The 13,713-nt window shown below is 41.8% G+C and overlaps 1 protein-coding gene across 3 annotated transcripts in view; it reads left to right on the top strand.

The window, feature by feature from the left end:
* UNC80 (unc-80 homolog, NALCN channel complex subunit) overlaps positions 1-13,713 on the top strand; it is a gene marked incomplete at its 5' end in the record, with an annotated part of 126,735 nt that continues 113,022 nt past the window's right edge. For all 3 annotated transcript variants that reach the window (XM_083865824.1, XM_083865822.1, XM_083865823.1), the window contains 5 exons: positions 1-92; positions 1,377-1,425; positions 8,415-8,571; positions 9,493-9,791; positions 12,311-12,434. In XM_083865824.1, coding sequence (XP_083721950.1) covers positions 1-92; positions 1,377-1,425; positions 8,415-8,571; positions 9,493-9,791; positions 12,311-12,434 — 721 coding nt within the window. The remainder of the gene's footprint in view (positions 93-1,376; positions 1,426-8,414; positions 8,572-9,492; positions 9,792-12,310; positions 12,435-13,713) is intronic.

Here is a 13,713-nt window from a genome sequence, read left to right as displayed (position 1 = left end):
ATGGTGAAAAGGAAAAGCTCAGAGGGCCAGGAGCAGGAGAGTGGCCGTGGCATCCCTCTGCCCATCCAGACCTTCCTGTGGAGACAAACCAGGTAAGAGCAGCGCACTTGGGATACAGCTGCAACAGGGCAGCGCAAGTGCGGAGGGGGGTGCGGGCCGGCTGCTGCCCAGTGGCGGGGAGGATGTGGTTATTGCTGCAGCTGCAACGTGAAGGCGTGAAAAAAACCCAGGATTTTGTACTCAGCATAGAGCAATTTGTGTGTATCAGATGTGGAAGGAGGTCTCAAGGCAGCTTAACCTAGTGGCAGTCCCGGGCAGCTCCTTGATTTGACTTTAAGCCATTCATGTGTATGTTTCTTTATTCACCTTTCCCTTCCTCCCTGTCCCATGTTCCCCATCCCGTCCATCCCCCCCATTCCCCATCTTTTAAGAGAACTCATGGAGCTTCTTGTACCAGAAGCAGCATCCATCAGTGCTGCACCAGACCTGCAGCTTTGCTTCTCTCTGTATTTGCAGCCCTCCTGGAGGGGTAATCTGTGCTCTGAGAGGTCGGCATGCAAACAGACATGTCAAAGTCTCACCTTGTCTCACAGGACTGGACAGTGAGGGGTTGGAGATGTGTGAGGGACTAGCTGAATGCATGGCTGGTGCTTTATGTTCCTGGTGAATCCTGTGAGTCTCCTGTCCTAGCAGGATTCTGAATCGAAAACATTGTGGAGGCGGTGGGGGAGGTTGGAAGATTTGAAGGTTGTGGCTCTAATTTAAGGCCACAGTCACAAAATCCCCTTGTGCCACAGCCAGTGTCCTTCAAAATAAAATAAAAAAAACCCACCCTGCAATAAGGTGACCTGATTATTTTTTTTTAATATTTACTCTGATCTCATTCTGGAGGAGAATGATAGAAGGTTCTCTACATGCAGCATGCAGGCCTGCACTTCACCATAAGCCTTCCACATCAGCAGCTGTGCAGAAAAAAATATTTAATACAGAGCTGGCAAGCTCATCTCTGGCTTAAAATAGAGGCAAGGCAAAGTTCAGTAATATTTAACAATTTTTAAACATAATGTGTTGAAAATCTTTCACTGAGGTAAAATGGCTGAAAATTGTCTGATGGAAGATTTTATCCCTGGGAACTTGTGGACTGAATTAAATACCTCTTGACATATCAGGGTGGGCACTTTTTTTTCTGGAAAAGATAACAGCATTTATCAGACATCATCAACAGGTATCTGAACATAGTTTTGGCTTATGTCTTCCTTTACACTGAGTTTCTCAGCCTTTTGACAACCTTCTGACATGAGAAGAATCCTAAAAATAACTAAGATAAATAGATGTTGTTATCCTGTGTCTCTAATGCTGCTTCTCCTTTCTTTCAGTGCATTTTTAAGACCTAAACTGGGGAAACAATATGAAGCTTCCTGTGTGGTATGTACATGTGTCTCTTTTCCAACACTTGTAAGTAACTAGCTTTTCATGCAAATCAATCTGACCATAGTGGCTGATCAGCAAGATTCTCAGATTACACCAGAAGTGGGTTTAGTCCATTCAGCCTCATTTTGTACTTTTATCACATGAAGGATTTAAAGTTGTTCCTATATAGAGAATTTGAGTATCATGTCCATCTTTAGACACAACAAAAATAATTTATTTGGATATTAGCAATAAGTAATTAATCAGTAACAGTGATAGTTACTATTTAATAGTTTACTATTTAATAGTTGTCTATTAAATACATAGACAAACTGAGCTGTGACAGTCTGGGTCTAACCTTTCAGTTCATCCTATGTGAATGTGCTTCAATATGAGATTGATGTCATTTCTGTTTGTGATTGCTGAAGGTTTTTCAGGCTTATAATATGGAAAATCTAAACAATGCTAACAGGCTTTGAACAATACTTTTACCATTGTGCAACATAGGAAACACTTCTACTGGAAATTAGAGGGAGCATATCTTATCAGAATGATTAAGGAGAGGCTATTATGCAGATACAAATAACTCTTATCTCTGATTGTGCTTCAAATAAAGCCTTAAGTTACTGCTAAAAAGAAGGAAAAAGGGGAGGCACAAAGCAAGTTCAAATAAGATGAGTATCTAGAGAATTTCAGAATTCCTTGAATGGTCGCTGGTCTTTAGATTACTTAAAGTACATTAGTCAATTGCAGCCAAACTTGACAGAGTGGAAAAATTCGGTCTGGACATATATCTTAATAGTTTTAAGTTCTTAGTTCACTCTACAGCAATTTTCTGACTTCCTTCTCACAAGGCTTTAGGCTGGAGAAGCTTTATCTGTTGCTGAGTCATTTTCTTCTAAGAAATCCATAAATTTTTCAGAGTTTTTGCTAGATACCAAACAGAGATAGAGGAGTGCTGGCTGAGTGTGTTGGCGAGTAAAATGTTCAATTCTAGCATATGCAGCAAGAAGCATCATCACTGGTTAATGCCCACTGGTTGAGTATCTGGAAAACTATCTGGTTTTTTTTTATCTGGTTGTTGAGAGGCTGGAAAATGGAGCTTGTGTCCTTTACCAGGAGCCTTGGCAGTGTGCAGGAGCCATGCTTGGAGCACCTCTAATCTGAGGCTGTGGCTTCATCTGTGGGCTCATACCTGTTGGTGTTGGGTAGAGGGACAGAGCTTCCTTCTCTGTGATGTACCTGCCTGTAACCTCCTTTGCTTCCTGCTGTGCTGTTGGCATCAGGTCCCCCAGGCTAATTCTAAAACACCTTGCTTCTGTGATCACATACTGGAATTTACCAAGTGTTAAAAACAAACTGCACCCCAAAACCCACCTAAATATAAATCACATGCTTCAGCCAAGAGAAAGGGAGCTCTGAAAAAAGGTGTTTCATAAAGATCCAATAAATTTCCACCTCTTGGATGAAGAACTTGATTCTTCTCCAGTTCTTAACATAATCTTTGAATTATGGTAGAAAATTTTCAGAGGTAGAACTTAGTTTTGAGAAATTTGTGGGTTACAGCATGAACTGACACATTTTCTGCCTTCTGCTTGGTCCATTTCCTCTACCTACTGGTGCACAGGAGTGTCTGTGCACACCAACACATCCAGTGGAGCAGCAGAGTGCTGCATGCATGGATGAGACAGGGTTTCTGGAACTTGACAGGTACTTGACTTGTCTTCTGAAAACTCCTGCTGACTGTCTAACAGCCCCTGTATTGACTAGTGTGCCTAACAATGCTATACACCTGTTACATGAGCTATATTTTTATAATTCTCTAGCCAGAAGTGTTGTTGGCATGTCCGTAGGCTGTTAACTGTCTGGCAAGTGTGTATGACATAACATTGTGCAGTATTCTATGATTTTTCTTGCTTCCAAACTTGCTGCAGTAGAATTTGCTGCATGTTTTGCATTGAGGAAGCAGATGTTGGAGTCTGAGATTCAGCAAGTACAGCATCTGGTCTGCAAAAACATTTTGCATTGCTTCTTTGAGCTTTGCTTTTATACCATAATACTTGAGGGAAAAAATGGCCCTTTCATTGGATTGTTCTCTTTACCTGAGCCATCACAGTTGCTTTGATTGGTCTATGAATAATGGCCTTTAAGCTGAAGATAAATACCCTCCCTCATACATTGTTTTACAACATCTATGTGTGTTTGTGCCACAGTATGCATTTAATGTTCTTCCTCCTCCCCATTCTGAAGTTACTCTGCCCTAACATGAGGCTATTCCTAATGTGCAGGAGTCAAAGCTGTAAGTGACCTCACAGGAAAGCATGTGAGTGCTTTACAAAGCTAATGCATTTTTTGGGTGATGGTAAGGAACTCAAAGATATGCTTAAATTCTTCTGCTCTGGTTTGCATTAGCCATGGAAGAACTCAAATATTTTCTGGAGGATCCTGCAAATTCAAAGTTTCCCTCTTCTCTGTTTGTTTTGGATTTTTGTTTGGTTTTGTTTTGGTTTAGTGGGTTTGTTAGTTTTTCCTTGCTTTTGAAAATATAATTGCATGTCTTGTAATTATGGATAATATAAATAAATAAAGTATAGCTATGGAACAAAGCTCAAAAAGAGGCCACCTTTATTTTATCCAACCAGTGGACATGGTTGCAGAAAGCTGGATTTCTGTATGTAAAGTGTTTGGCATCTGTGTTTCATTACTTGAAACAATGTATATGCTATTGCTATGTTTAGTAAGCAATGGAGTCTTACCATCCCTTGTGCTATGAATTCCTAGGGTCCTAGATCTTTCTAGGAACTCTTCCTTGCTCAGTGGACCTGGCCCAGACTGATGGTACTTTCTGCCTGCACTTCAGGCTGTTTCCAGTCAGTCTGAAATGACTCTAGCAGTGGTCTCAGCTTCCCTCCATGATGCAGACTGAGCTTTGGGAGGACAGGGCAGTAAGGTCCCCTCCAAGGACACAAGTTGAGTTCAAGAAGCTCTAACCATTTCTCTGTGTTTCTGCCATGGTACTTCTGTACCTGCACTGGGCAATCCTGTAGGGATACTCCCTGGTGCTCCAGGATGTAACAGGAGGTGCTCAGCTTCCTCAGGTGTAACCTCTGGGAACCCGTGGCAAAATCTGGGAACCTCTCAGCATCCTTTGTCAACCCCTGGCTGACCTCTTCCTGCCTTATGTAATTCACTGCAGGTACAACTTCCCTGGGCTTAGAGCAGGGGAAGTTCGTGCAGCTCAAGCAAAGCTGTTTGGGAAACCAAGACAAAGCCCAGCCAGAATGCTGCTGAAATGGGAACAGGTAGCCTGAAGATGCCTAGGCAAGAAGTATAGGACAGAGCAGACAGTGACACCCAGGCTGATCCTGGTCACAAGGTATTTGGCAGCACCTTTGGTTGTTGGTGGAGATGAAGGTAAAAGGAGAACTGCTGCAGTGGGAAGGCAGCCAGACAAGGCTGGCCACCACTCCCTGTGAAAACAGCTGTCACTGCTAGGCTAAAAGGAAAAATGCTTGTGTAAGTGGTCCTGAGGGAGCTGAACACACACAGAGCACTGCTGAAAGGGCCTGTTTCTCCAGCCAAGTCACTAACTCCCCTCACTATCCCCTTGGCAGATGTTCTTTATCTGCCTTTGGTGTGTGTGGGGTGTTGCAGGCATGAAGGAGCCTGCTGTAAGTAGGTAGTTGTTTTCTTAGCCAAGCTGCAGCCCCTGAGCCCTGAGGCTGTGGCTCTAGACATATCCATAGCATGACAGTATCTGTCTTCTGACTCACTTACAGGGACCTTATTCAACCATTCTCATCCGGCCTTCTTATTTAAGCATGGAGTTCCTCTCAGCTGTAGCAGCACTTGCTTTGTTCACGCAGGGTGAAAAGTATGTCTTCTGCCCCAGTGTCTATGTGTTCCCTATAGCTGATCCTGAAAGAGTAAAGCCATAGCACACCAAAAAGGAGCCTCTCCAGAAGCAGCACAGGACCTTGCATCTCGAGTGTCTGGTATAGACAGAAGCTGCATCTTTATGGAGAACTACAGACAAATTCCACCGGAAAGCTTGTCCAAAGAACTGCATGTTCCTGTTGGTTTGCTTGTGACAGTTCTCAGTGTGGGGCTTAGTGCCAATTAGTTGGTGTACTGTCAGTACCTCCACAGTAGCAGTTTTGTGCCAGGCAGTGCCTGCATCAGTCATGGACATTCATGGTTTCCATACAGCAGCTTTTGCATTTGCATTTTTCTGGCAACATATGATAGTTCTGTCTCTGTCTTCTGTCTGATCTTTGTGATCACATAAGCTATTCCAAAAGCTAATCTTTCACTGTAGCAACAGAAATATTTAGCTTTCTGTTCAGGCCTGGAAAGAACAGAAGAATCTGGTGGCTGACCACGTAGGGACATCTTCACAAGGGCTCAGCAGCCTTAACTGTTGTGCTAAATACAAGCCTAATCTAAAGACATAATTGCAAACCCCTTAGCTACCTCTTGAGTTTCTGAAGCTTGCAGACTGTGGGTCAGAGCTTGCAGAAGGCAGTTGCTGGGAAACTTTCTGCCTGATGCCATTGAAGTACCCAGGAATGAGACCTTGAATAGAAAGCCAGGGAGCAACAAGGTGTCTTCTGTCACACTTCAGAATAGAGTTGGTGTTCCCAGAGATTTATTTTTTTTTTTAATCTCTTTGCCCTGCAAACTGAACAGCTTTGTCAACTCTGCTAAAGTGTGAGCTTATGGTTCGACTTTTGTGCTGGAGGTGAGATCATTCAATTCAATAAACTTCAGTCAGCACTGTTGCTTGGCAGGCCTTTCAGTGCGCTAATCCAGCTCACTAACATGGCTAGGAGCTGCTTACCTCTGTACTGATCTTCCTTTTGGCTTGTGTAGAGGCTTGGCTTGGCTGAATGAAGGATTCAGTGAGCCCCAGAGCTGATGGATGAGTGGAAATAGGAGTGTGTGGCTGGAGCAATGACTAAGGAGTAGTCCGTGTCCTCTTTAGATAAAAATAAATAAAACCTCTTGTTTTTCACTGGCTCTTTCAAACTTTGTGCTATTTTTAACAATGCACCTCTTGTTCTGCTTCTGGAGATGCTTTACTTCTTTGCTTCCCATTTTGTTATGTAATATTTCTTGACTGGGATACTTACTCTAAATCTCTGTTGTCCTTATATTAATGCACTCTCTGCCCTGCTGTGAATCCTGACTGGAACAGAATAATCAGGCCTTATAATGGGTACTTGGTTCCCTGTCCTGTCCAGGCTTTCAAAGCATCACTATCCCTTCATTTTGCCCCCATTCCTGAACTGATAGGACTGAATGGCAGGTGACTCTTTTCCTTTCAGATGCTGTGGCCTCCAGCAGATCCCTGTAAGGGTAACTTGAAGCATCCCTTCTCTGGTAAACAGGTTATCTATTCCTGGTGCTAAGAACCACATATTGCTGATGATATGAAGCATTATTTTTGACTAATCCTCAGGAAGCCAGTGTGGTTGGGTTTTTTTCCATGTATTACAGCAAATGCCCTCCAGTTTCAGCCATTGGCCCATAAGGAAAGTGTATTACATTTTCTGACTGCAACCTGGTGTTTCTAGTAGGTGGGCAGGCAGTGTCACCTTCTGCACACTGCAGCTCTGTTGGCAGCTCTGGTGGTTATTCTCAGTATTTCAGGGCTGGCATAGTCTTAGTCCTGGCTGATGGATAGATGTGTGATTCTGTGCCTCTGTGCTGGCCAGAGCAGAACTGGAGGCTGTAAAACGTCAATAGTGCAGCGCTGTGCTTGCATCAGGACACCTCCAGCCTCTTGGTAGAGGAGCTCATGTCTGCCCACACCACAAACTGAGAGAACAAATGTGCCCAGCTGCTGGGACAGGCAGGAGAGTGCCTGTTACCACAGGTTAGCATGCCATGCTTGGGAGGGGCTGCTGGTTCAGGAGAACATGTTTTGACATGCTCGTTTTGCTCTTTTTCTCTGTAACTGTTCTTATTACCACCCCCTCAAATTTACAGGAAAAAAAAAATTGATGTGACTAGTGTTGCAGGGTAAGCTTTATGAGTCTGGAGTGAGGGCCTTTGAAACACCTTTTGAGCAACAGTTACTTGTTTGCCCAGAGCTCGATAAATATGGTGACACAGCTTGTGAGCAAATAGTTAGCCATGAGGCTAAGCTGGTTTAGAGCAAGGACATGCATTGTCATTATCTTTGCTATACGTACTTCAGAGAAGGAATATAACTGCACTTGTGACCTGTAGTGAGATCTTTGTATCTGATCAGAGAAACAATTTATTGAAACATTTTAATTTTTTTTTATTTATTATAGCAACTAACAGTAAGGAGCTTCCTTAGGGATTTCAGCAGCAGATAGCCTTATTTAGTGTTTCTTGAGGTGGAAATAATGAACTTGCTGCAGCCATCAGCTCCATAAGTGTTCACAAAACCATTACATCATAGCTCGACAAAAAAATTTTGTACACTGATAAATTTTGTGACAGGGTGTGAAAACATTTCCTAAGGCCCATATACCTTTACTTGTTTGCCCTTTATGTTACACTAAACTGAAAGAGCATGTGTGTTTAAGGATATCCAGCACTCAGCTCCACAAATACAGGCTTTTCAAATTCCTGTGACTTCTAACAGGATTACTGGCATGCCCAGCACAACTGTAAGTCAGGATTACTGGCTTTACCCAGCACAGCTGCAAGTCTGGCTTGATGTCAGCACTTACCAATATACAGATGATACTTGCTTCAATTCTCTTATATTGCAGAAAATATATTTTATGGTCCATTAATTTCTTAGTCAAGTATGTCTATTTTTCTGGTCAGCTTTAGTAATTATAAATAACAAATATTATATTTTTTATTTTATTATATTATACCAATATTATAAAGTTTATAATATACAAATATTATAAATTTTGCTTCAGTTATATGATTAGAGATTTCAAAAAGAGGATGTTCATGTACTGGAAGGAATGTGCAGAAATAATACACAGTGTCTTTTTTTTCTTCTTGCTTTTTAGTCTTTTGAACGAGTTTTAGTAGAAAACAAGCTGCATGGCCTTTCTCCAGCTCTGTCTGAAGCCATTCAGAGCATTTCTCGCTGGGAACTTGTCCAAGCTGCACTCCCTCATGTGCTGCACTGCACTGCAACGTTGCTCTCCAACAGGAACAAGCTAGGTTAGTGCTCCTCTGAGGTTGTTTTCCATTATTGAAGCTATCGGTTAAAATATGACAGATTGCTGCTCAGGGTGCCAACAAATTCTCAATACTTAGAATCCTAATTAGTTTCTTCTGGGGATTGCCTTTCTTGAATGATTGTCTTTCTCATTTATAGAAGGGAAACCTGTGAAAAATTCCCCAGTGGAGTTAGTGATCTGATGAGCTAAAGAGTCAGAGATATTCAATAACATTTTGCTAGTTATTTCCCAGCAATAATATAACTTCCTTTAGCACTCAGCAAGTGTGGATTCCTTCAGAGAATATGTATTCCTTTCAAGGCATGCTGTCGTGGTCAGTTGCAGCAGGCACTTCAAATATCTTCAGTTTTGGGGGGTTTTTCTTCCTACTTTTCTTTCTATCTAGACCAATGCAGGTGACTCTCGGCATATAGTCAATCAGACAACAGAGAGGCAGAGCCAAATCCAATTTACTTTACTTACTTTTGTACTGATTTCAGCAGTGGTTTCAGCAGGAATTTGCTTCCTGAGACATGCCAGCAGGGAGTATTAACAAGACACAGCTTGAGCACCTTGCAGTGCTCGCTGGCATTTTTGTCTTTCTCAACAAAGTCAAGCAGACAAGACAAGACTTTTGAGTTAGTTTCTTTTGGGACCACTCTATGTCCGTGCTGCTGTCCATGCCCTGCAGCTGACATTGCAGAGACTGAACTCCAAATGCTGGGAAATAAAATGGAGCCTTTTGATTTAGGAGGTTTCAAATATAATGAGAGAGAATGCTGGTGCTCTTAATTGTAGAATTTTAATTTTCAGATGTTTATCCGGGAGTTGGGTGTCCAGCCTCCAGTGCAACTTTGGAACAATCTCAACAGTATCATGAATGGAAACCCTGAGAGATACTGTGATGTGTTTTTCCACACAGGACATCAGGATAAGCTTGGAGTAGCTGAAACCAAGCTGCTTCACACTCTTCACTGGATGCTGCTGGAGGCTCCTCAGGACTGCAGCAATGACCGGTTTGGAGGAGACAGGAGCTCTGGCTGGGGAGGGAGCAGTAGTGCCTTTATCCACCAGGCTGAAAACCAAGGATCACCAGGACATCCTCGGCCCAGTGCCACCACTGATGAGGAGGAGAATAACAGAAGGAAGTTCTTCCAGAATTCCATGGCCACAGTAGAGCTGTTTGTGTTCCTCTTTGCTCCCCTTGTCCACAGGATTAGAGTAAGTGGTACACTGGTGAGGTTCTTGTGTGGAGACAGCTCTGAGCAGGAAAGGAATGATTCTGCCTTTGGGATTGTTATTTAATTCAGCTTGCAGTACACTCTGGGGTACTGCTGGAAATATTTTACCAAGCTGGCAGAATACTGCTGCCATTGGGAAGAAATCCTTCCAGTGATGTGAACAGTCACCGCAGCATCAGGCAGGCACAAAGACAAAAAAAATACAAAGTGAGCCATTTTTAGCCTTTGGGAGCAGCAAAGGTCTGTGGCCCCTGTGAAGTCTCTGGGATCCTGAAAACTGCAGAAAGGATTATGAGCTTTAACTTGCTCCAGTGGTTCTCAACCATTGCTCAGAAAAGCTTTGCTAGATTTTCAGGGATTCCACTGTGGGGCTGCCACTGGGATTTGTTGTTGTCATTACTGATCATCTTGATGCTAATTACCAGGATGGTGTTTAAGCATGGCAGTGGCAAAGGCAATGGAGCATTCCTTTGTTCTGAAGTGTGAAGCAGGCTGCAGGCTTCCTGTCTGCTGGGGTTCCTCTGCTGATTTTACGATGAGTGCATCAGCTTTGCTGTGTGATGAAAAGACATTTTCTTCATGCTCTAACTCCTGCCTCTGCAAGGCTGCCATTTAGCCTTTATGTTTCCAGCTAGGGCTTGGAAAAGAGTAGGTCCTTGAAAAAAGGGCTATAAAGTCATGAAATGATGGGGCAACCTGTTCTAATCCTGCCTTCTGTGCTGTGACACTTGAAGAAGGTAGGAAGGAACAGGAGATAAAGCACAATCTCTTGATTAAGGCAGGGAAAAGCAAGACTAGAGAACTAGATTCTTTCTCCACTTCTGCTACTGAGTTCCTGTACAGTAGTGCTTAATTTATTCAGTCCAAATTTGTCATACTTGTTTACTAGTTTTCTGTAGGCTACTGGGAGAGGATAGGAAGAAATACTGAATTCTTCCAGCATTACACACAAACATGCAGACTGCCATTTGAATAAATGAAATGGAACTGGGGGTAGACCTTGGCTATTAGAGACTGGAGTTCCAATCTTCTGTATTAATCTTTCTGGCATGTTATTTTCAAGATGGGCTTAATAACAATGTCTCAACTTTACCTTGAAAATCTCTGAGATCTCTGGAATACTGTGGTGATGAACACTGAAAAGCCAATTAAAACGTGCACATTTCTGTCATCAAAATGAAGTGCAGGAAAGGAGTTAAATGAGGCATGTAAATGGTTCACTAAGTGAGCTTTGTCCTCTCAGTGTCTCGTAAGTCTCAGGGGAAGAATACTACCTGATAGCCAAAGTAATGCTCAAGGAAGATGACACGTTTTTGAACAGATAGACCTAAACTATTGAATTCCTAACTTCTGTGAGGATTTGTGTCTTGAGCAAAATGTATTTAAATCAGGCTTTAGGGGATGCATGTAATTATTTAACTGTAATTCTTTAACTGCATAGCCGTAGGTAGAAGTGTTGGCACATCACCACAAGCTAGCAGTGCAAAGTGAAAATGCAAAGTCACTGCTAGCAGATCTAAAAGCCTTGCAAATTGCTGTCAGTATAAACAGTAATTAAAACCAAGCTTAGTTTAAGCCAAGTTTGTGAGTTGATTATGATGAGAGAGCACTAACAGAGGGTAGGGAATAGAAGGCTTGGAGAGCTACAAGCAGTGAGTTCCTGCCATTCCTTTGGCTCTGTCTGCATCATCCATTCCAACTGCCAAGGCATCTGGGGTGTCTCCATTGGAGAGTGTTGTGCACCTATAATTATACCACCAAAACTGCTGTCACCATGTTTGCCATATGGGGATAGCTGGGGCTATACTGACATCTCTGTCTCATGATGTAGATCTGACATTAGGTCAGGTAAGTGCATAGCTGACCCTTGATTCTGCTAAGATTTACTTGTTTCTTAATTCATATGATTTCAGCTGCTTGCATGTGTAATGCAGCTATAGCACAAGTGTAAGCAGTACCAGTGTCTCTCTGTATTGACAGAGTTCAGGTACTAAAGTGCTAATGATAACTACAGTAATGTACACTACTACTTCATAGTAATCTGTTACACATTTCCTCATCACATTTCTAAGTGATGCTTTAATATTTAGTATTCTTACTCTTTTGGGAAAGAAGTTCAAGTCTCAGAGTGTAAATCCTAAAGTTGAGCTTGAATACTAAACCTAAAGTGGTTATGTATAATTAAAAGGGATACTTTGTGACAGGAATGGCCTTTTCTATTACAGCTTAATGTCCTGGGAAAAGCAGGGTTCCATGACTAGAATAGAAATTTCATTTGAATAAAACCTTTGTATATTTTTTGGACTGAAATTTCCCTGTGATTTTTTACTAGCCATAGTTGACATGTATAGAGCCTGCTGAGTATTGCCAGTAGTCCTTGAGTTAGCACATACTGACTGGACAACTGCACATGGTATCAGTTATTTCTTGTAATATCTGTGCATCAGAGAGATGACAGTCTTTGCAGACTGGAAACAACATTTGTGTTTCTCTTTTTAGGAGTCTGACTTGACATTCCGCTTGGCTAGTGGCCTTGTCATTTGGCAGCCGATGTGGGAGCACAGGCAGCCTGAAGTTTCTGCCTTCAATGCTCTTGTAAAACCCATCAGGAACATCGTTACAGGTCTGTGACTTTGCTATGGCAATGTAGCTCCTGAGACCTGGGAAATCTTTCCCTTTGTTTGCCTGGTGCTGCCCTTACATTCTGTAGCCATTGGATGTGGAGGAATATGTTTTTCCTGCAGGAACTAGTCAAACCTTAGAGTAGTTTAAGGCTGTTTCCCCTTAGAGTCAATTGACACTTGCATGATAATTAAATAGGAGATGGGAGAACCATCACAAACAGGAAGTTAATAATTTGTCAGTAGAGTCATTATTTCTGTCAGCCTCATATAATTTCTGTTTGTTACTTAGTTGCTAAGAAGGGCAAAGGCAGTATCACACATCAGCTTGACATGAGCAAGGAAATCTTTTCCAAACTGGTACTGGACAAAAATGAACAGGGAAGAGCACATAGGTGGTTATTCTGCTATCTAAAATTTGATTTCCAGCATGCTATGAAGTTAGAAAACGTAGTCTCAAGAGAGTCCAATGAAGACCTGGGTTGTAAATTCACTTTTGGATACTGGAAGGGTTTGTTTTTCCTTTCTGCTTCAGCCATAGTGAGATTGGAGTTTGGTGCTTAGGCTTCCAAGTCTTTTTGTCTGGCCTAGTCCTAAAAACCATTTCTTTACTGTTATGTTTTAGACAATAGTCTTTTGTAATTCCTGCAAGAAGATGAATTCAAAGTGAGCAAGGTACACTGCTGTAGCATTACTTCCAGTTCTCAAAAGCATGGAACTGTGATTTTCACCATAGTGAAAATGTAATTCACTAAATTAGATTTTTCTGATAGCAGGTCATTTTGGATGTCATATTTTGTTCTGAAAGCTTTGTAGACCTACTGGGATAGTCCAGAATTAAAAAGATCAGGTCTTCCAAATGATTTTAAACAGTCTTTTGCATCTTGCTTTTTGTCCCTCTGCTTCAACCTCTAGAATTAAAATACAGTATTTCAGCCCTGGAACTAACAAAGGGAATTAGTTCTAAGTTTTCTTTGACTATTGGATTTTTTTTCCATATGTCTATGTGTGGTCAGAAAATCCCTAAAAATAATTTCAGAAGTAAATTCTGGAAAGAAAATTCTCCATTATGTTTTGAAAGCTTTTTCAGCAGGACAGAAATACTAACTGGAATGAGGTCTTTTATGTCTAGGAAGATGCTGCTATCTTAGCATTGTCTCAAACTGGGAAAAAAGAAGGTGAAATTTACTTAAATTCTTCTTCAAACAATGTATAAGAAAAAATCTAATGAAGAAGCTTTGCAATATGTGTTTTGCAGTCACTCTGATTCAAAGTGAAACC

Source organism: Zosterops lateralis (genome assembly GCF_965231275.1).
Source record: "Zosterops lateralis genome assembly, chromosome: 7".
NCBI classification, from domain to species: domain Eukaryota; kingdom Metazoa; phylum Chordata; class Aves; order Passeriformes; family Zosteropidae; genus Zosterops; species Zosterops lateralis.
This window is presented reverse-complemented; position numbering and strand designations above follow the sequence as displayed.